At 44.0% G+C, this 21,971-nt stretch overlaps 1 protein-coding gene across 3 annotated transcripts in view; it reads left to right on the top strand.

The window, feature by feature from the left end:
• The window catches only part of CHD6 (chromodomain helicase DNA binding protein 6), a 1,034,665-nt gene that overhangs the window by 483,137 nt on the left and 529,557 nt on the right, over nucleotides 1–21,971 (top strand). For all 3 annotated transcript variants that reach the window (XM_053712106.1, XM_053712055.1, XM_053712147.1), the window contains one exon: nucleotides 961–1,082. In XM_053712106.1, coding sequence (XP_053568081.1) covers nucleotides 961–1,082 — 122 coding nt within the window. The remainder of the gene's footprint in view (nucleotides 1–960; nucleotides 1,083–21,971) is intronic.

Genomic DNA, 21,971 nt, shown 5'->3' with positions numbered 1-21,971 from the left:
GTAACAAAGTTTAATCAGTGCTAAACCTCCTTAAAGGAATACAAGAGGACAGGCTACCCCAGTGCTGTATCTGAATATTAGTTTGTGATTGGTTAGCAAGGGTTATTTTGCTCTGAGGGACAGGGAAATCAGTTAAAAGAATAAACATACAACAATATACTCATTTGACAAAACAATGCTGCAGTTTTCATTGCAAAATTATTATTCTACATGAACTTGAAGGTTCATAATCATGTAGTTTACAATTTGAGTTTAATGTCCCTTTTAAAGGGACAGTCTACACCAGAATATTTGTTTTAAAAGATAGATAATCCCTTTATTACCCATTCCCTAGTTTTGCATAACCACACAGTTATATTAATACACTATTTACCTCTGTGATTATCTTGTATCTAAACCTTTGCAAACTTCCCCTTATTTCAGTTCTTCCCCTTATTTCAGTTCTTCCCCTTATGTCAGTTCTTTTGACAGACTTGCATTTTAGCCAATCAGTGCGTGCTCCTATGAACTCCACGTGCATGAGCACAGTGTTATTTATATGAAACACATGAACTAACACCCTCTAGTGGGGAAAAATTGTCAAAATGCCCTGAGCTAAGATGCAGCCTTCAAGGGCTTAGAAATTAGCATATGAACCTCCAAGATTTAGCTTTCAACTAAGAATACCAAGAGAACAAATTAAAATTGGTAATAGAAATAAATTGGAAAATTGTTTAAAGTTACACGCCCTATCTGAATAATGAAAGTTTGTTTTGGACTAGACTGTCCCTTTTAAGCACCGCCGTAACGGTTTTTAGTGTAGTGCTTTTAAGTGGTATTTAATACCTCTATAGCAATTACATATAATTCTGATTAACACAAAATGTTTTTTTCATACACTTATGTGTCTTAAAGTCCGTTCTAAAACAGACTTTTAGTGAACATCTGCAGGTCTAATTCTTTGAGTTTTTTTATCTACAGGAGCGTCCAGATTCTGATTCCTGGCAGAAACTCGAGTGTTCACGTGTGTACAAGAACAACAACCAGCTAAGAGAGTATCAACTGGAAGGGATGAACTGGTTGCTTTTTAATTGGTATAATAGGTGAGAAACAATATGCATTTTGTTTGCTTATATATACTTTACATATTTTCTTCCCTTTGTCATTGCTCCAGGCAACTTCTGCGTGAATGATTTATCTGACCATTGTAAGGTAGGGATTTACACGAATGACTTGCAGAATCAGTAATTTCCATCTGACCAAAAATAAGAAATAGAACATTGATAGGGTTAATGCAATAAACTGCCGAGGCATACACAAGCATCACCTTTTTTGTTTATAGGCTTTAGACTGTATGCCAGATCCTACATCTGAGCGAAACAAACAACAACAAAAAAACGCCCCCTAAACTAGATGCAGAAACGACTAAGGTATCAAAACATGTGCTTGTGCATGCTGCTGATTGTGGATTCTTTAACGACGACATGGAAAAGAAGATGGAATTAAATCACTTGCATCAAGAGTCATTGTTTTACCCTATTTTATATATACAGGGGTGGAAAAATAGCACTATGGTTTACTAGTAAGGGTTTAACCCTTTGGCTGCTAAGCTATTTCCCACCTGGGTGCTAAGCTCGATTTGAGATTCTTTTTTTTTTTTTTTCTTTTTTTTTAAATATATTTGTTTTTTACTTTTTTTCCCAGATCCCCAAGATTTATAGGTTAGGCAATTACCTTTCCAATGGAGGGGGTCTGTAGCTGGTTAGATGCCTGAGATACAGGCTTCTAAGCAGCATGCCCCCATTCCCCTATATTGTCCATTGTTAAGTGAAATAGGTGTACAACGTAAAAAATGGAAAGAAATCTAAATATGCAAATGTATTATTTCTGAATATCCCTGAAATGTAAGTGTGCTAACTTAAGCAGGTTTTGTTTTATCACATGAGTGTCTTACCTTCTGCGATACTTTTTCAAACAGAGGTTTCAGATTCTCGAAATTTCAATTTGAATCACCATAAAGAATGTTCATTGTGCTATGGTTTTTATAAGCAGTGAGTGAGTTTTCTGGAGTTGTGATGAGCACAGAATTATACTGCCATTCTGGGAAAATTTACAACAGCGGTTATGTTTAACCCCTTAACGACACGTCGTACACGGTAGGTCACACACAAACTGGTCTTTAAAGACCATTGACGTACCCTGTACGACGTTAGGGGTTTCAAGTGGCTGGAAGCGATCTTGATCGCTTCAAGCCATTTTCAAAGTATTGCCGTGATGCCTCGATATTGAGGCATCAATGCAATACCTTTTTTGGCACACCGATGCAGAGAGAGCCACTCTGTGGCCCTCTCTGCATCGGCCAGCGATGGTACCAATTGTTGGTGGGTTGGAGCAGCTCCAGGGAGGCGGGTGGACGGCCCATCGCTGGTTAACTTCTGGCCTGTCAGGTGCGCGCGGGGGGGTTGATTGTGTGCCACGCACACGCGCGATCTTGCCGCATCTTAAAAATGTAAATGGTGGGAGAGGGTAGTGGGTGGCAGGGAGGGAAAAATAAATCTGAAATAGGGATATGGGGGGGGGGGGGCAGCTACACTGCAGAAAAAGGGAATTAGAAAAAAAAGAAAGGCCACATTTCTCCAACATAGGTGTGTCCGGTCCACGGCGTCATCCTTACTTGCGGGATATTCTCTTCCCCAACAGGAAATGGCAAAGAGCCCAGCAAAGCTGGTCACATGATCCCTCCTAGGCTCCGCCTTCCCCAGTCATTCTCTTTGCCGTTGCACAGGCAACATCTCCACGGAGATGGCTCAGAGTTTTTTGGTGTTTAAATGTAGTTTTTATTCTTCTATCAAGAGTTTGTTATTTTGAAATAGTGCTGGTATGTACTATTTACTCTGAAACAGAAAAGAGATGAAGATTTCTGTTTGTAAGAGGAAAATGATTTTAGCAACCGTTACTAAAATCGATGGCTGTTTCCACACAGGACTGTTGAGAGGAATTAACTTCAGTTGGGGGAAACAGTGAGCAGACTTTGGCTGCTTGAGGTATGACACATTTCTAACAAGACTTGGTAATGCTGGAAGCTGTCATTTTCCCTATGGGATCCGGTAAGCCATTTTCTTAATTTTCAATATAAGAATAAAAGGGCTTCACAAGGGCTTTAAAGACTGGTAGACATTTTTCTGGGCCAAAATGATTACTTTATAAGCATATTTAATGGTTTATAACTTTGGAGAGTTATTTTAATCTTGGGAATTTTATTAAAAAAACGGCAGGCACTGTATTGGACACCTTTTTCACTGGGGGCCTTTTCTAGTCATAGGCAGAGCCTCATTTTCGCGCCACTAATGCGCAGTTGTTTTTGAGAAACAAGGCATGCAGATGCATGTGTGAGGAGCTCAGATCCACTGAAAAAGCTTATTGAAGGCGTCATTTGGTATCGTATTCCCCTCTGGGCTTGGTTGGGTCTCAGCAAAGCAGATACCAGGGACTGTATAGGGGTTAAATGTAAAAACGGCTCCGGTTCCGTTATTTTAAGAGTTAAAGCTTTCAAATTTGGTGTGCAATACTTTTAAGGCTTTATGACACTGTGGTGAAATTTTGGTGAATTTTGAACATTTCCTTCATACTTTTGCGTATATTCAGTAAAAAAGTGTGTTCAGTTTAAAATTTAAAGAGACAGTAACGGTTTTATTTTAAAACGTTTTTTTGTGCTTTGTTATCAAGTTTATGCCTATTAACATGTCTGAACTATCAGATAGACGATGTTCTGTATGTTCGGAAGCCAAGGTTCCTCTCCATTTAAATATATGTGATGAATGTGACAAACAAAGTAGGGACAATGATGCCACTGATAATAATGTTGCCCAAAATGATTCCTTAAGTGAGGGGAGTAAGCATGGTACTGCATCATCTCCTTCTATGTCTACACCAGTCTTGCCCACTCAGGAGGTCCCTAGTGAATCTAGTGCGCCAATCCTCCTTACTATGCAACAATTAACGGCTGTAATGGATAATTCTATTAAAAACATTTTAGCCAAAATGCCCACTTATCAGCGAAAGCGCGACTGCTCTGTTTTAGATACTGAAGAGCATGAGGACGCTGATGATAATGGTTCTGACATGCCCTTACACCAGTCTGAAGGGGCTAGGGAGGTTTTGTCTGAGGGAGAAATTTCAGATTCAGGAAAAATTTCTCAACAAGCTGAACCTGACGTTATTACATTTAAATTTAAATTGGAACATCTCCGCGCTCTGCTTAAGGAGGTGTTATCTACTCTGGATGATTGTGACAATTTGGTCATTCCAGAGAAATTATGTAAGATGGACAGGTTCCTAGAGGTCCCGGTGCCCCCCGAAGCTTTTCCTATACCCAAGCGGGTGGCGGACATTGTAAATAAAGAATGGGAAAGGCCCGGCATACCTTTTGTCCCTCCCCCTATATTTAAGAAATTATTTCCTATGGTCGACCCCAGGAAGGACTTATGGCAGACAGTCCCCAAGGTTGAGGGGGCGGTTTCTACTCTAAACAAACGCACCACTATCCCTATAGAAGATAGTTGTGCTTTCAAAGATCCTATGGATAAAAAATTAGAGGGTTTGCTTAAAAAGATGTTTGTTCAGCAAGGTTACCTTCTACAACCAATTTCATGCATTGTTCCTGTCACTACAGCAGCGTGTTTCTGGTTCGAGGAACTAGAAAAGTCGCTCAATCAAGCATCCTCTTATGAGGAGGTTATGGACAGAGTTCAAGCACTTAAGTTGGCTAACTCTTTTACCTTAGACGCCACTTTGCAATTAGCTAGATTAGCGGCGAAAAATTCAGGTTTTGCTATTGTGGCGCGCAGAGCGCTTTGGCTGAAGTCTTGGTCAGCGGATGTGTCCTCCAAGAACAGATTGCTTAACATCCCTTTCAAGGGGAAAACGCTGTTTGGCCCTGACTTGAAAGAGATTATTTCAGACATCACTGGGGGAAAGGGCCACGCCCTTCCTCAGGATAGGTCTTTTAAGGCTAAAAATAAAACAAATTTTCGTCCCTTTCGCAGAAACGGACCAGCCTCAAATTCTACATCCTCTAAGCAAGAGGGTAATTCTTCTCAAACCAAGCCAGCCTGGAGACCGATGCAAGGCTGGAACAAAGGTAAGCAGGCCAAGAAGCCCGCTACCGCTACCAAGACAGCATGAGATGCTGGCCCCCGATCCGGGACCGGATCTGGTGGGGGGCAGACTCTCTCTCTTCGCTCAGGCTTGGGCAAGAGATGTTCAGGATCCATGGGAGCTAGAAATAGTTTCTCAAGGTTATCTCCTGGAATTCAAGGAACTACCCCCAAGGGGAAGGTTCCACAGGTCTCAATTGTCTTCAGACCAAATAAAAAGACAGGCATTCTTACATTGTGTAGAAGACCTGTTAAAAATGGGAGTGATTCATCCTGTTCCATTAGGAGAACAAGGGATGGGGTTTTACTCCAATCTGTTCATAGTTCCCAAAAAAGAGGGAACATTCAGGCCAATTTTGGATCTCAAGATCCTAAACAAATTTCTCAAGGTCCCATCGTTCAAGATGGAAACCATTCGGACAATTCTTCCTACCATCCAGGAAGGTCAATTCATGACCACGGTGGATTTAAAGGATGCGTATCTACATATTCCTATCCACAAGGAACATCATCGGTTCCTAAGATTCGCCTTTCTGGACAAGCATTACCAGTTTGTGGCACTTCCATTCGGACTAGCCACTGCTCCAAGAATTTTCACAAAGGTACTAGGGTCCCTTCTAGCGGTGCTAAGGCCAAGGGGCATTGCAGTAGTACCCTACTTGGACGACATACTGATTCAAGCGTCGTCTCTACCACAAGCAAAGGCTTATACGGACATTGTCCTAGCCTTTCTCAGATCTCACGGGTGGAAAGTGAACGTAGAAAAAAGTTCTCTATTCCCGTCAACAAGAGTTCCCTTCTTGGGAACAATAATAGACTCCTTGGAAATGAAGATTTTTCTGACAGAAGCCAGAAAATCAAAACTTCTAAGCTCTTGTCAAGTACTTCATTCTGTTCTTCTTCCTTCCATAGCACAGTGCATGGAAGTAATAGGTTTGATGGTTGCGGCAATGGACATAGTTCCTTTTGCGCGAATTCATCTAAGACCATTACAACTGTGCATGCTCAGACAGTGGAATGGGGATTATACAGATCTGTCCCCGACGATCCAAGTAGATCAGAGGACCAGAGATTCACTCCGTTGGTGGCTGACCCTGGACAACCTGTCCCAAGGGATGAGCTTCAGAAGACCAGAGTGGGTCATTGTTACGACCGACGCCAGCCTGGTGGGCTGGGGCGCGGTCTGGAAACACCTGAAGGCTCAGGGTCTATGGTCTCGGGAAGAATCTCTTCTCCCGATAAACATTCTGGAACTGAGAGCGATATTCAATGCTCTCAAGGCTTGGCCTCTACTAGCAAAGGCCAAATTCATAAGGTTTCAATCAGACAACATGACGACTGTTGCATATATCAACCATCAGGGGGGAACAAGGAGTTCCCTGGCGATGGAAGAAGTGACCAAAGTAATTCAATGGGCGGAGCTTCACTCCTGCCACTTGTCTGCAATCCACATCCCAGGAGTGGAAAATTGGGAAGCGGATTTTCTGAGTCGTCAGACATTTCATCCGGGGGAGTGGGAACTCCATCCGGAAATCTTTGCCCAAATAACTCAATTATGGGGCATTCCAGACATGGATCTGATGGCGTCTCGTCAGAACTTCAAGGTTCCTTGCTATGGGTCCAGATCCAGGGATCCCAAGGCGACTCTAGTAGATGCACTAGTAGCGCCCTGGACCTTCAACCTAGCTTATGTGTTCCCACCGTTTCCTCTCATTCCCAGGCTGGTAGCCAGGATCAATCAAGAGAGGGCTTCAGTGATCTTGATAGCTCCTGCGTGGCCACGCAGAACTTGGTATGCAGACCTGGTGAATATGTCACCGGCTCCACCATGGAAGCTACCTTTGAGACGGGACCTTCTTGTTCAAGGTCCGTTCGAACATCCGAATCTGGCATCACTCCAACTGACTGCTTGGAGATTGAACGCTTGATTTTATCAAAGCGTGGGTTCTCAGATTCTGTCATTGATACTCTTATTCAGGCTAGAAAGCCTGTAACTAGGAAAATTTACCATAAAGTATGGAAGAAATATATCTGTTGGTGCGAATCGAAAGGATTCCCATGGAACAGGGTAAAAATTCCTAAGATTCTATCCTTTCTATAAGAGGGTTTGGAGAAAGGATTATCTGCAAGTTCTTTGAAGGGACAGATTTCTGCTTTATCTGTTTTACTTCACAAGAAGCTGGCGGCTGTGCCAGATGTTCAGGCTTTTGTTCAGGCTCTGGTTAGAATCAAGCCTGTTTACAAACCTTTGACTCCTCCTTGGAGTCTCAATTTAGTTCTTTCAGTTCTTCAAGGGGTTCCGTTTGAACCCTTACATTCCGTAGATATTAAGTTATTATCTTGGAAAGTTTTGTTTTTGGTTGCAATTTCTTCTGCTAGAAGAGTTTCAGAGTTATCTGCTCTGCAGTGTTCTCCTCCTTATCTGGTGTTCCATGCAGATAAGGTGGTTTTGCGTACTAAACCTGGTTTTCTTCCGAAAGTTGTTTCTAATATAAATATTAACCAGGAGATAGTTGTGCCTTCTTTGTGTCCGAATCCAGTTTCAAAGAAGGAACGTTTGTTGCACAATTTGGATGTAGTTCGTGCTCTAAAATTCTATTTAGAGGCTACAAAGGATTTCAGACAAACATCTTCCTTGTTTGTTGTTTATTCTGGTAAAAGGAGAGGTCAAAAAGCAACTTCTACCTCTCTCTCTTTTTGGCTTAAAAGCATCATCAGATTGGCTTATGAGACTGCCGGTCGGCAGCCTCCTGAAAGAATCACAGCTCATTCCACTAGGGCTGTGGCTTCCACATGGGCCTTCAAGAACGAGGCTTCTGTTGATCAGATATGTAAGGCAGCGACTTGGTCTTCACTGCACACTTTTACCAAATTTTACAAATTTGATACTTTTGCTTCTTCTGAGGCTATTTTTGGGAGAAAGGTTTTGCAAGCCGTGGTGCCTTCCATCTAGGTGACCTGATTTGCTCCCTCCCATCATCCGTGTCCTAAAGCTTTGGTATTGGTTCCCACAAGTAAGGATGACGCCGTGGACCGGACACACCTATGTTGGAGAAAACAGAATTTATGTTTACCTGATAAATTACTTTCTCCAACGGTGTGTCCGGTCCACGGCCCGCCCTGGTTTTTTAATCAGGTCTGATGATTTAATTTCTCTAACTACAGTCACCACGGTATCATATGATTTCTCCTATGCAAATATTCCTCCTTTACGTCGGTCGAATGACTGGGGAAGGCGGAGCCTAGGAGGGATCATGTGACCAGCTTTGCTGGGCTCTTTGCCATTTCCTGTTGGGGAAGAGAATATCCCGCAAGTAAGGATGACGCCGTGGACCGGACACACCGTTGGAGAAAGTAATTTATCAGGTAAACATAAATTCTGTTTTTATTGCAAAGTGGATACTGGCAGTCAGCTACCAGTATCCAAAATGGTGGCGAATAGTTAGTGGGGGGAGGGTTAGAGAGCTCTTTGGGGGGGATCAGGGAGGTTGGGGGCTAAGGGGGGATCCTACACATTTGAATATATATATATATATATATATATATATATATATATATATATATATATATATATATATATATAAAAAAAAACACAAAAAACAACTTATTTTAGTACTGGCAGACTTTCTGCCAGTACTTAAGATGGTGGGGACAATTGTGGGATGGGGGAGGGAAGAGAGCTGTTTGGGAGGGATAGGGGTGGGGTGTGTCAAGTGGGAGGCTGATCTCTACACACAAGCTAAAATTAACCCTTCAAGCTATCTAATTAACCCCGTCACTGCTGGGGCTAATACAAATGTGGTGCGCAGCTGCATTTAGTGACCTAATTACCAAGAAGTAATGCCACAGCCATAAATATCTGCTATTTCTGAACAAAGGGGATCCCAGAGAAGCATTTACAACCATTTGTGCCATAATTGCACAAGCTGTTGGTAAATAATTTCAGTGAGAAACCTAAAGTTTGTGAAAAAGGGAACAATTTGTTTTATTTGATCGCATTTGGCGGTGAAATGGTGGCATGAAATATACCAAAATGGGCCTAGATCAATACTTTGGGTTGTCTTCTAAAAAAAAAAATATATACATGTCAATGGATATTCAGGGATTCCTGACCGATATCAGTGTTCCAATGTAACTATAGCTAATTTAAAAAAAAAAAAAAAGGTTTGGAAATCGCAAAGTGCTACTTGCATTTATTGCCCTATAACTTGAAAAAAAAGCAAAGAACATGTAAACATTGGGTATTTCTAAACTCAGGACAAAATTTAGAAACTATTTAGCATGGGTGTTTTTTTGGTGGTTGTAGATGTGTAACAGATTTTGGGGTCAAAGTTAGAGAAAGCGTTTTTTTCAATTTTTTCATCATATTTTATAATTTAATTACAGCTAAACACAAACACCGCAGAAATGCAAAAATAGCCCTGGCCCTTAAGGGAAAGAAATTGAAAAATGGCATTGTCCTTAAGGGGTTAATAGGTCTTGAAAATGTAAAAACTCTTGGTGTGGTAAAAATAAAATTAATAGCTATTGAAAAGGTGTCACATATATATGTGTTGTGTGTAATTTTATACACATTCAACTGCTGTATGTTTAATAACAATGCACTCTGAGAAAGCAGTAAATGACGGTGTGTGTGTGTATATATACGCAAACTAACTGCTAACACCTGAACTGGCTCAGAGCTTAAGGGTGTGATTCCACAGAGATCTGACTAGTACCTGCTGCTTAGTGCTTTTCACTGGCTGTGCACGGCCACGGAAGTTGGGCTGCAACACTACCAACACTTTGCGCCCAGCCAGGGCAGTGATCAGATTTGCCACACTGTTTCTGTGGCTGCACATTCTGCTGGTTCTCATCCGGTCCTGGAAACACGAGTGGATAGTGCTACTGAGTATAATACTCTGAGTCAACCCGAGACTAATTGGGAAAAAAAGGAAGACAGAGGCTGGCAGAGGATGCAACTGCAAACTGCACATCCTACTTGCTGCACTCAATTTACAATTTATTGGCCTACAACTAATTAGAATAGAGTACTCATGACACGCACAATATTATCATTATGATGCGCTTTGCAGCCCTTGGTGAACACAATTATTCCTCCTCCGCTGTGTCCTCCTTCAAACACACACAGTGGCAGTCGTTGGTGTACCTCCCTCTACATGCTCTTTCCATCTAAAGGGGAGGAGAGTCCACGGCTTTATTCATTACTTTTGGGAATAAAGAACCTGGCCACCAGGAGGAGGCAAAGACACCCCAGCCAATGGCTTAAATACCTCCCCCACTCCCCTCATCCCTCAGTCATTCTTTGCCTTTCGTCACAGGAGGATGGGAGAGAAGTGCCGAAGATTCAGAGTAGTCTCTTATGGAGGGTAGTACTCTTCAGAATGGGACTGGAGTTTTGAGTAGTCCTGTCAGCCTCTCTTTGAGAGCCTGGGTGAAAGCTAGAGTCCGGAGATGCAGGGAGAGTCTTTCTGCGAAACCTTCCCTACTCATATTTACAGCTCCACAAGCAATCAGCGTTGACGAGTTTCGCTGCTTGCTTTCTGCACTCAAGTCCATGTCAGGAGCGATGCTTCTACCTGTCACACTTGAAGGGCCGTGTTCCTGTTCCATGGCATAGATTCTGGTAAGATTGTTTAATTTTTTTTTATACATAATGATAACACAGAAGACAGGGTAACAGTGTGGTGCCTTTTATGTTATGGATTCAATGGTTAATATTCCTGGTAAGGGGATTATTGAACAGGGGGGGTTTATACATGATATTGTTTATTGTGTGATTACTGCGTTATGTGCGAGATGAGGCTCTGGCAATGGCGGAACTTTCAGGTTGACTTCCGGGAGTTTTTTACGGCCGGTTTTGGCGCATTTTCTCCTTAGTGCAGGGGCGGTCCTGCGAGGCATCCCATGTGACCGGGTGTGGCGGTCTCTATTTCCTCTGTTGATCTGCGGCGCAGGAGACAAAGCGGTTTCTGTAGTCCGGGTCATAGGAGGTGGTGAGTGCCCCAGCCATTTGAGGTATAAAGGTGCCTGTTTATTAAGTTAATCTAATCTATAATAAAAGTGCAAGCTATGGAGGACTCGGATGCATTGGAGAGTACTCCCTCTTTAACAAAGTCTCATTCCTGTGCTTATTGTGAGGAGGTTCTTGTAGATAAGCCTGCTCAACTATGTTCCACATGCCTCAATAAAGTTGCGACATCTAAAAACAAAGGAATGTCTAGTACTACTGAGCAGTCCACCTCTGAGTGTTCTCTGTCCAGTGAGGTGCGTTCCCTGCTTTCATCTCCGAGTGCACATGCTTTTTTTTGCAGATCAACTGCAAATGGCGTTATCGAAACTGATCCATGCCTTACGACGTTCTGCTAAGCGCAATCGTAGGGCATATCATGGCGTCCCAGCTCAGGGGATGTCTATGCCTATGGAAATATCAGAGGCATTATACAATGACTAGGCCCACTCCGATTCTTTGGAGGAGGCTCCTTCTGGGTTGGAATCCGTGTCATCTCATCTTTCGGCTGTGGAGGAGCCTGAATTTAGGTTTAGGATAGAGAATTTGCACTTTTTGCTGAAGCAAGTGCTTGCTACTCTGTGGAGGTCCCAGAACCGAAGCTCCCAGAGGAACCTTCGATTCCTAAGCTTGATAAGGTATACATGTTCAGGGTGGTGCCTCAGACCTTCCCGGTTCCTGTTAAGATGGCTAATATTATTAAGAATGAATGGGAGCCATTAGGTTCTTCCTTTTCACCTTCTTCCTTTAAGAAACTGTTCCCCGTCCCAGACTCTCAACTCGAGCTGTGGGGGACTGTCCCTAAGGTGGTGGTGCTATTTCCATGCTCACGAAACAGACAACTATTCCTCTCAAGGATAGTTCGTCGTTTAAAGAGCCCATGGATAAAAAGTTGGAAAACATGTTAAGGAAAATGTTTCAGTGCACTGGGTTTGTTTTTCAACCAGCAGCGGCTGTAGCCGCAGTTTTCGGAGCTGCAACATATTGGTGTGAATCCCTGTGTGATATGGTCGAGAGGGAGACTTCCATCGACGAGATACAGGAGAGAATTAAGGCCTTGAGGGTCTCTAATTCTTTTATTTGTGATGCCAATATGTAAATTATTTGCCTGAACGCTAAGGTGACAGGTTTTTCCGTATTGGCTCGCAAGGCTCTGTGACCCTTGGGTTCTGGAGGTTGCCCAGGGTTACAGGATAGGATTCAGGTCCCATCCGCCCAGGGGTAGATTCCTCCTGTCAAACCTGTCTTCAAGACTGGAAAAGAGAGGGGGCTTTCTAGAATGTGTGAGGGATCTCTCCTCACTAGGTGTTATCGTACCAGTACCCCAAGCAGAAAGAGGTCTAGGGTACTATTCATATCTTTTTGTGGTTCCAAAGAAGGAGGGCACGTTCCACCCGATTCTGGACCTAAAGTGTTTAAACAAGTTTCTGGCTGTTCCATTGTTCAAAATGGAAACAATCACATCTATTCTCTGCCCCTAGTTTAAGAGGGGCAGTTCATGACGACAATAGACTTGAAGGATGCTTACCTTCATGTTCCTATTCACGGGGACCACTTCAAGTTCCTAAGCTTTGCGTTTCTGGACCACCATTTCCAGTTTATGGCCCTTCCCTTTGGTTTGCCGACGGTCCCGAGAGTCTTCATGAAGGTTCTGGGGCGCTACTTGCATTGGCCAGATCCAGGGGCATTGCTGTGGCGCCCTATTAGCGCTGTTGTTCAGCCTCGCAGAGGATCATTCGAGGGCTCTTCTTTTCTTGCTCCAATCTCATGGTTGGAAGATCAACTCAGGAAAGAGTTCCCTGGTTCCCAGCAACCGGGTTGAGTTCCTGTGCACGATAATAGACTCTTATGTCCATGAAAATATTTCTCACAGATCGACGCAGGAAGATTACGTCCACCTGTCTTGCCCTTCAGTCCTCTTCAAGCCCTTCGTTGGCTCAGTGTATGGAGATGATCGGGCTCATGGTCTCCAGCATAGACGTCATCCCTTTCGCCAGGTTCCATCTCAGACCTCTTCAATTGTGCACATGTTGAGACAGTGGAACGGTGATCATTCAGATCTATCACAGCGGATATTCATGGATGCTCGGACCAGGTACTCCCTCTCTTGGTGGATCCATCCGGATCATCTGTCCCTGGGGACCGTCCTGGGAGATTGTGACGGTCCTTCCGATAAATATTCTGGAACTTCGAGCAACTTACAATGCTCTGAAGGCATGGCCTCCTCTGGGGTCGTTCAGCTTCATCAGATTCCAGACTGACAACATTACCTCTGTGGCTTACATCAACCATCAGGGGGGTACGAGGAGCTCCCTAGCAATGAGGGAGGTGTCTCGGATTTTGGAGTGGGCGGAGTCCCACAGCTGCTCGCTTTCAGCGATCCACATTCCAGATGTGGACAACTGGGAAGCGGACTTTTCTCAGCAGGCAATCCTTCCATCCGGGGGAATGGTCTCTTCACCCCGAAGTGTTTGCAGAAATTTGTCTCAGAGATAGATTTCATGGCGTCCAGACTCAATTGCATGCTACCCCGATACGGGTTGAGATCGAGGGATCTCCAGGCAGAGCTGATAGATGCCTTAGCGGTGCCTTGGGGATTCAGCCTAGCTTACATTTTTTCCACCGTTACCACTTCTACCTCGTGTAGTGGCACGCATCAAACAGGAGCGAGCTTCGGCCATCCTGATTGCTCCATCGTGGCCGCGGAGGACGTGGTTTGCGGATCTGGTGGGGATGTCATCCTTTAGGCCATAGAGGTTACCCTGTTGCAGGGATCTGCTGGAACGGGTCCCTTTCTACTTCAAAATCTCTTTTTTCTGAGGCTGACTGTGTGGAGATTGAACGCTTCGTTTTAGCCAAGAGAGGTTTTTCTGAAAGTGTGATTGACACTCTAGTTCAGGCAAGGAAGCCAGTCACTCGTTGCATCTACCATAAGATGTGGAGGACTTGCTTATCCTGGTGTGAGAAGGATGGATATCCTTGGCACAAGGTGAAGGTATCCAGGATTCTGTCCTGTCTCCATAAGGGTCTGGAGAAGGGTCTTGCCGCTAGTTCCTTAAAGGGACAGATCTCAACATTATCAGTCTTGTTTCACAGGAGACTCGCTGAGCTTCCTGACATTCAATCTTTCGTTCAGGCTCTGTCTAGAATCAGGCCTGTCTTCAGGCAGTCTGCTCCCCCATGGAGCTTAAACTTGGTCCTTAAGGTATTACAGAGGGTTCCGTTTGAGCCTTTGCATGCCATTGACATTAAGATTCTGTCCTGGAAAGTTCTCTTCCTGTTGGCTATTGCATCAGCACGCAGAGTATCTGAGCTCGCTGCCTTGCAATTCGAGTCTCCTTACCTGGTTTTTCATGCGGATAAGGCGGTTCTTCGCATCGGTTTGGGATTTCTTCACAAGGTGGTGTCTAACCGTAACATCAATTAGGAAATAATTGTTCCTTCTTTCTGTCCTAACTCATCGTCTTCTAAGGAGAGGTTACTTCATAATCTGGATGTGGTTCATGCCTTGAAGTTCTCTCTTCAGGCTACAAAGGATTTCAGACAGTCTACATCTCTGTTTGTGGTGTACTCAGGGAAATGCAAGGGGCAGAGGGCCTCTACTACTTCTTCATCTTTTTGGTTGAGGAGTTTGATTCGCTTGGCCTATGAGACAGCGGGACATAAGCCTCCTCAGAGGATCACGGCTCATTCAATGAGAGCTGTGACTTCGTCTTGGGCCTTCAAGAATGAGGCCTCTATGGAGCAGATTAGTAAGGCGGCTACCTGGTCCTCCTTACACACTTTTACACACTTTTACACACTTATACAAAGTTTTACAAATTTTACATTTTTGCTTCTGCCGAACCTGCTTTTGTGAGAGAGATTTTACAGGCTGTGGTGCCCTCAGATTAGGGTCCGCCTTTTTACCCTCCTGGTTTCATTCAGTGTCCTCATAAGCTTGGGTATATGTTTATCAAAGTTAATGAATGAATCCATGGACTCTCCTCCCCTTTAGATGGAAAACATAAATTATGCTTACCTGATAATTTTATTTCCATCGTGGGGAGGAGAGTCCACGGCTCCCGCCTATAACTCCGGTGGGCGGACCTAAATTTAATTTATCTTCTGGCACCATTTATACCCTGATATTTCTCCTACTGTTCCTTGTTCCCTCGACAGAATGACTGAGGGATGAGGGGAGTGGGGGAGGTATTTAAACCTTTGGCTGGGGTGTCTTTGCCTCCTCCTGGTGGCCAGTCTCAGTATTTCCTATAAGTAAGGAAAGACGCCGTGGACTCTCCTCCCCACGATGGAAATAAAATTATCAGGTAAGCATAATTTATGTTTTTCAGCCAATGGTAGGTTAGAAGACCGTCTCGTCTAGTTGTTCCCTATGTTAGCTGATAAAGTGATGTCAGAAATCATTTAAAGGGACACTTAATTCAAAATAAACTTTCCTTCTTAATACAGGGAGAGTCCACAGCTGCATTCCTTACTTGTGGGAATTACTGAACCTGGCCACTATGCCAAGACACCCCAGCCAAGAAGTGTCAAAAGATTTCTGAGTAGTTTATGGAGGTTAGTACACTTCGAGATGGAACTGGAGTTTTAAGTAGTCTTATCAGCCTCTCAATGAGAGCATTGATGAAAGTTAGAGTCTGGAGATGCAGGTAGAGTCTTTCTTCGAATCCATCCAGACTCTCATTAACAGCTCCTTAAGCAATCAGCATTGATGGGTTTTGCTGCCTGCTTTCTTCACTCAAGTCCATGTCAGAAGCGCTACTACAACCTGTCAAACCGTGTTGCTGTTCCACGGCATGGATTCCGGTAAGATTGTTTCAATTTTTTACATATATTGCAAACGCTAGAAGACAGGGTCACAGTGTGGCTCCTTTTATATATATATGGAATTGAGGGTTAATATCTCCTGACAAGGATTATGAACAGTTGGGTTTAATTATATTTGCTTTATTTGATTTTATGCTGCTTTTTGTGTAAGATGTTTATGGGCTCATAGGCTGAGATGGAACATACAGGTTTCACTTTGAAGGTTGCACAGCTTAAAAGCTTGGCACGCTTTTTCTCATAACAGGGACGGCCCTGCATTGTGTACCTTGTGACAGGAATGGTTGGGGCTTCCATTTCCTTTCTCTTGTCCGAGTTACTACCGGAGAGGAGTTTTATCTCTGTTCTGACTGGGTCATAGAGGTTGGTGGGTGCCCCAGCCATTGGGGGTATAAGGGTGCCATTTTTTTTATTTAAAATAAAGTTAGTTTTTTCTGTAGTTCTCTGCATATTGTACTTTAGCTATGGAGGACTCTGATTCATTAGAGGTTCTCCCTCTATTTCAAGGAGTAATGCCTGTTTATATTGTGAGGGAGTTCTGGAATATCCGCCCTCTATTATGTTCCATATGTCTTGATAGGGGGATTATATCAAATAAGGTTGACATGTTTGATACCACTGAGCCGCCCACCTCTCAGGAGTCCTCGTCCAGTGAGGTGCACACCCTACATGCATCTTTTCATACACATGCAGCTTCCCATTGCACTGCTAATCCTCCGTCTGGAGGGGGCCTTTTTTTCACCAGACGTTACTGCGCAGTTTCATGCGGCGGTGTCTGCAGCCATTAGTGCTTTCCCTCGCACTGCTAAGCGCAAGTGAAAGGTTAAATATTGCACTCCTGCCCAGGTGGCATCATGTAATTTGTCGGATATATCTGATCAGTTATCCGAGGATGAGGTTCTCTCTGAAACTTCAGAGTATGAACTTTCAGGGTTGGAGTCTGCTGCCTTTAATCCTCCGCCTCTGGAGGCTCCAGTTTTTAGATTTAGGACAGAACGTTTAAGCTTTCTACTAAAGGATTTTCTCCAACATAGGTGTGTCCGGTCCACGGCGTCATCCTTACTTGTGGGATATTCTCTTCCCCAACAGGAAATGGCAAAGAGCCCAGCAAAGCTGGTCACATGATCCCTCCTAGGCTCCGCCTACCCCAGTCATTCTCTTTGCCGTTGTACAGGCAACATCTCCACGGAGATGGCTTAGAGTTTTTTAGTGTTTAACTGTAGTTTTTATTATTCAATCAAGAGTTTGTTATTTTGAAATAGTGCTGGTATGTACTATTTACTCAGAAACAGAAAAGAGATGAAGATTTCTGTTTGTATGAGGAAAATGATTTTAGCAACCGTCACTAAAATCCATGGCTGTTCCACACAGGACTGTTGAGAGCAATTAACTTCAGTTGGGGGAACAGTGAGCAGTCTCTTGCTGCTTGAGGTATGACACATTCTAACAAGACGATGTAATGCTGGAAGCTGTCATTTTCCCTCTGGGATCCGGTAAGCCATGTTTATTACGATTGTAAATAAGGGCTTCAAAAAGGGCTTATTAAGACTGTAGACTTTTTTTGGGCTAAATCGATTGATTATTAACACATATTTAGCCTTGAGGAATCATTTTATCTGGGTATTTTGATATAATAATATCGGCAGGCACTGTTTTAGACACCTTATTCTTTAGGGGCTTTCCCAAAGCATAGGCAGAGCCTCATTTTCGCGCCGGTGTGGCGCACTTGTTTTTGAGAGGCATGGCATGCAGTCGCATGTGAGAGGAGCTCTGATACTTAGAAAAGACTTTCTGAAGGCGTCATTTGGTATCGTATTCCCCTTGGGGCTTGGTTGGGTCTCAGCAAAGCAGATACCAGGGACTGTAAAGGGGTTAAAGTTCAAAACGGCTCCGGTTCCGTTATTTTAAGGGTTAAAGCTTCCAAATTTGGTGTGCAATACTTTTAAGGCTTTAAGACACTGTGGTGAAAATTTGGTAAATTTTGAACAATTCCTTCATGTTTTTTCGCATTTGCAGTAATAAAGTGTGTTCAGTTTAAAATTTAAAGTGACAGTAACGGTTTTATTTTAAAACGTTTTTTGTACTTGTTATCAAGTTTATGCCTGTTTAACATGTCTGAACTACCAGATAGACTGTGTTCTGAATGTGGGGAAGCCAGAATTCCTATTCATTTAAATAAATGTGATTTATGTGACAATGACAATGATGCCCAAGATGATTCCTCAAGTGAGGGGAGTAAGCATGGTACTGCATCATTCCCTCCTTCGTCTACACGAGTCTTGCCCACTCAGGAGGCCCCTAGTACATCTAGCGCGCCAATACTCCTTACTATGCAACAATTAACGGCTGTAATGGATAATTCTGTCAAAAACATTTTAGCCAAAATGAACACTTATCAGCGTAAGCGCGACTGCTCTGGTTTAGATACTGAAGAGCATGACGACGCTGATATTAATATTTCTGAAGGGCCCCTAACTCAGTCTGATGGGGCCAGGGAGGTTTTGTCTGAGGGAGAAATTACTGATTCAGGGAACATTTCTCAACAAGCTGAACCTGATGTGATTGCATTTAAATTTAAGTTGGAACATCTCCGCATTCTGCTTAAGGAGGTATTATCCACTCTGGATGATTGTGACAAGTTGGTCATCCCAGAGAAACTATGTAAAATGGACAAGTTCCTAGAGGTGCCGGGGCTCCCAGAAGCTTTTCCTATACCCAAGCGGGTGGCGGACATTGTTAATAAAGAATGGGAAAGGCCCGGTATTCCTTTCGTCCCTCCCCCCATATTTAAAAAATTGTTTCCTATGGTCGACCCCAGAAAGGACTTATGGCAGACAGTCCCCAAGGGCGAGGGAGCGGTTTCCACTTTAAACAAACGCACCACTATACCCATAGAGGATAGTTGTGCTTTCAAAGATCCTATGGATAAAAAATTAGAAGGTTTGCTTAAAAAGATGTTTGTTCAACAGGGTTACCTTCTACAACCAATTTCATGCATTGTCCCTGTCGCTACAGCCGCATGTTTCTGGTTCGATGAGCTGATAAAGGCGGTCGACAGTGATTCTCCCCCTTATGAGGAGATTATGGACAGAATCAATGCTCTCAAATTGGCTAATTCTTTCACCCTAGACGCCACTTTGCAATTGGCTAGGTTAGCGGCTAAGAATTCTGGGTTTGCTATTGTGGCGCGCAGAGCGCTTTGGTTGAAATCTTGGTCGGCTGATGCGTCTTCCAAGAACAAGCTACTTAACATTCCTTTCAAGGGGAAAACGCTGTTTGGCCCTGACTTGAAAGAGATTATCTCGGATATCACTGGGGGTAAGGGCCACGCCCTTCCTCAGGATCGGCCTTTCAAGGCAAAAAATAAACCTAATTTTCGTCCCTTTCGTAGAAACGGACCAGCCCAAAGTGCTACGTCCTCTAAGCAAGAGGGTAATACTTCTCAAGCCAAGCCAGCTTGGAGACCAATGCAAGGCTGGCACAAGGGAAAGCAGGCCAAGAAGCCTGCCACTGCTACCAAGACAGCATGAAATGTTGGCCCCCGATCCGGGACCGGATCTGGTGGGGGGCAGACTCTCTCTCTTCGCTCAGGCTTGGGCAAGAGATGTTCTGGATCCTTGGGCGCTAGAAATAGTCTCCCAAGGTTATCTTCTGGAATTCAAGGGACTTCCCCCAAGGGGGAGGTTCCACAGGTCTCAGTTGTCTTCAGACCACATAAAAAGACAGGCATTCTTACATTGTGTAGAAGACCTGTTAAAAATGGGAGTGATTCATCCCGTTCCATTAAGAGAACAAGGGATGGGGTTCTACTCCAATCTGTTTATAGTTCCCAAAAAGGAGGGAACGTTCAGACCAATCTTAGATCTCAAGATCTTAAACAAGTTTCTCAAGGTTCCATCGTTCAAGATGGAAACCATTCGAACTATTCTTCCTTCCATCCAGGAAGGTCAATTCATGACCACGGTGGATTTAAAGGATGCGGATCTACATATTCCTATCCACAAGGAACATCATCGGTTCCTGAGGTTCGCATTCCTGGACAAACATTACCAGTTCGTGGCGTTCCTTTCGGATTAGCCACTGCTCCAAGGATTTTCACAAAGGTACTAGGGTCCCTTCTAGCTGTGCTAAGACCAAGGGGCATTGCTGTAGTACCTTACTTGGACGACATTCTGATTCAAGCGTCGTCCCTTCCTCAAGCAAAGGCTCACACGGACATTGTCCTGGCCTTTCTCAGATCTCACGGATGGAAAGTGAACGTGGAAAAGAGTTCTCTATCTCCGTCAACAAGGGTTCCCTTCTTGGGAACAATAATAGACTCCTTAGAAATGAGGATTTTTCTGACAGAGGCCAGAAAAACAAAACTTCTAGACTCTTGTCGGATACTTCATTCCGTTCCTCTTCCTTCCATAGCTCAGTGCATGGAAGTGATCGGGTTGATGGTAGCGGCAATGGACATAGTTCCTTTTGCACGCATTCATCTAAGACCATTACAACTGTGCATGCTCAGTCAGTGGAATGGGGACTATACAGACTTGTCTCCAAAGATACAAGTAAATCAGAGGACCAGAGACTCACTCCGTTGGTGGCTGTCCCTGGACAACCTGTCACGAGGGATGACATTCCGCAGACCAGAGTGGGTCATTGTCACGACCGACGCCAGTCTGATGGGCTGGGGCGCGGTCTGGGGATCCCTGAAAGCTCAGGGGCTTTGGTCTCGGGAAGAATCTCTTCTACCGATAAATATTCTGGAACTGAGAGCGATATTCAATGCTCTCAAGGCTTGGCCTCAGCTAGCGAGGGCCAAGTTCATACGGTTTCAATCAGACAACATGACAACTGTTGCGTACATCAACCATCAGGGGGGAACAAGGAGTTCCCTGGCGATGGAAGAAGTGACCAAAATCATTCTATGGGCGGAGTCTCACTCCTGCCACCTGTCTGCTATCCACATCCCAGGAGTGGAAAATTGGGAAGCGGATTTTCTGAGTCGTCAGACATTGCATCCGGGGGAGTGGGAACTCCATCCGGAAATTTTTGCCCAAGTCACTCAGCTGTGGGGCATTCCAGACATGGATCTGATGGCCTCTCGTCAGAACTTCAAAGTTCCTTGCTACGGGTCCAGATCCAGGGATCCCAAGGCGGCTCTAGTGGATGCACTAGTAGCACCTTGGACCTTCAAACTAGCTTATGTGTTCCCGCCGTTTCCTCTCATCCCCAGGCTGGTAGCCAGGATCAATCAGGAGAGGGCGTCGGTGATCTTGATAGCTCCTGCGTGGCCACGCAGGACTTGGTATGCAGATCTGGTGAATATGTCATTGGCTCCTCCTTGGAAGCTACCTTTGAGACGAGACCTTCTTGTTCAGGGTCCGTTCGAACATCCGAATCTGGTTTCACTCCAGCTGACTGCTTGGAGATTGAACGCTTGATCTTATCGAAGCGAGGATTCTCAGATTCTGTTATCGATACTCTTGTTCAGGCCAGAAAGCCTGTAACTAGAAAGATTTACCACAAAATTTGGAAAAAATATATCTGTTGGTGTGAATCTAAAGGATTCCCTTGGGACAAGGTTAAGATTCCTAGGATTCTATCCTTCCTTCAAGAAGGATTGGAAAAAGGATTATCTGCAAATTCCCTGAAGGGACAGATTTCTGCCTTGTCTGTGTTACTTCACAAAAAGCTGGCCGCTGTGCCAGATGTTCAAGCCTTTGTTCAGGCTCTGGTTAGAATTAAGCCTGTTTACAAACCTTTGACTCCTCCTTGGAGTCTCAATTTAGTTCTTTCAGTTCTTCAGGGGGTTCCGTTTGAACCCTTGCATTCCGTTGATATTAAGTTATTATCTTGGAAAGTTTTGTTTCTAGTTGCAATTTCTTCTGCTAGAAGAGTTTCAGAATTATCTGCTCTGCAGTGTTCTCCTCCTTATCTGGTGTTCCATGCAGATAAGGTGGTTTTACGTACTAAACCTGGTTTTCTTCCAAAAGTTGTTTCTAACAAAAACA

The sequence above is a fragment of the Bombina bombina genome, chromosome 1 (genome assembly GCF_027579735.1).
Source record: "Bombina bombina isolate aBomBom1 chromosome 1, aBomBom1.pri, whole genome shotgun sequence".
Taxonomy (NCBI): Eukaryota; Metazoa; Chordata; class Amphibia; order Anura; family Bombinatoridae; genus Bombina; species Bombina bombina.
The sequence above is the reverse complement of the archived record's forward strand: the minus strand, read 5'-3'. Positions and strand labels throughout refer to the sequence as shown.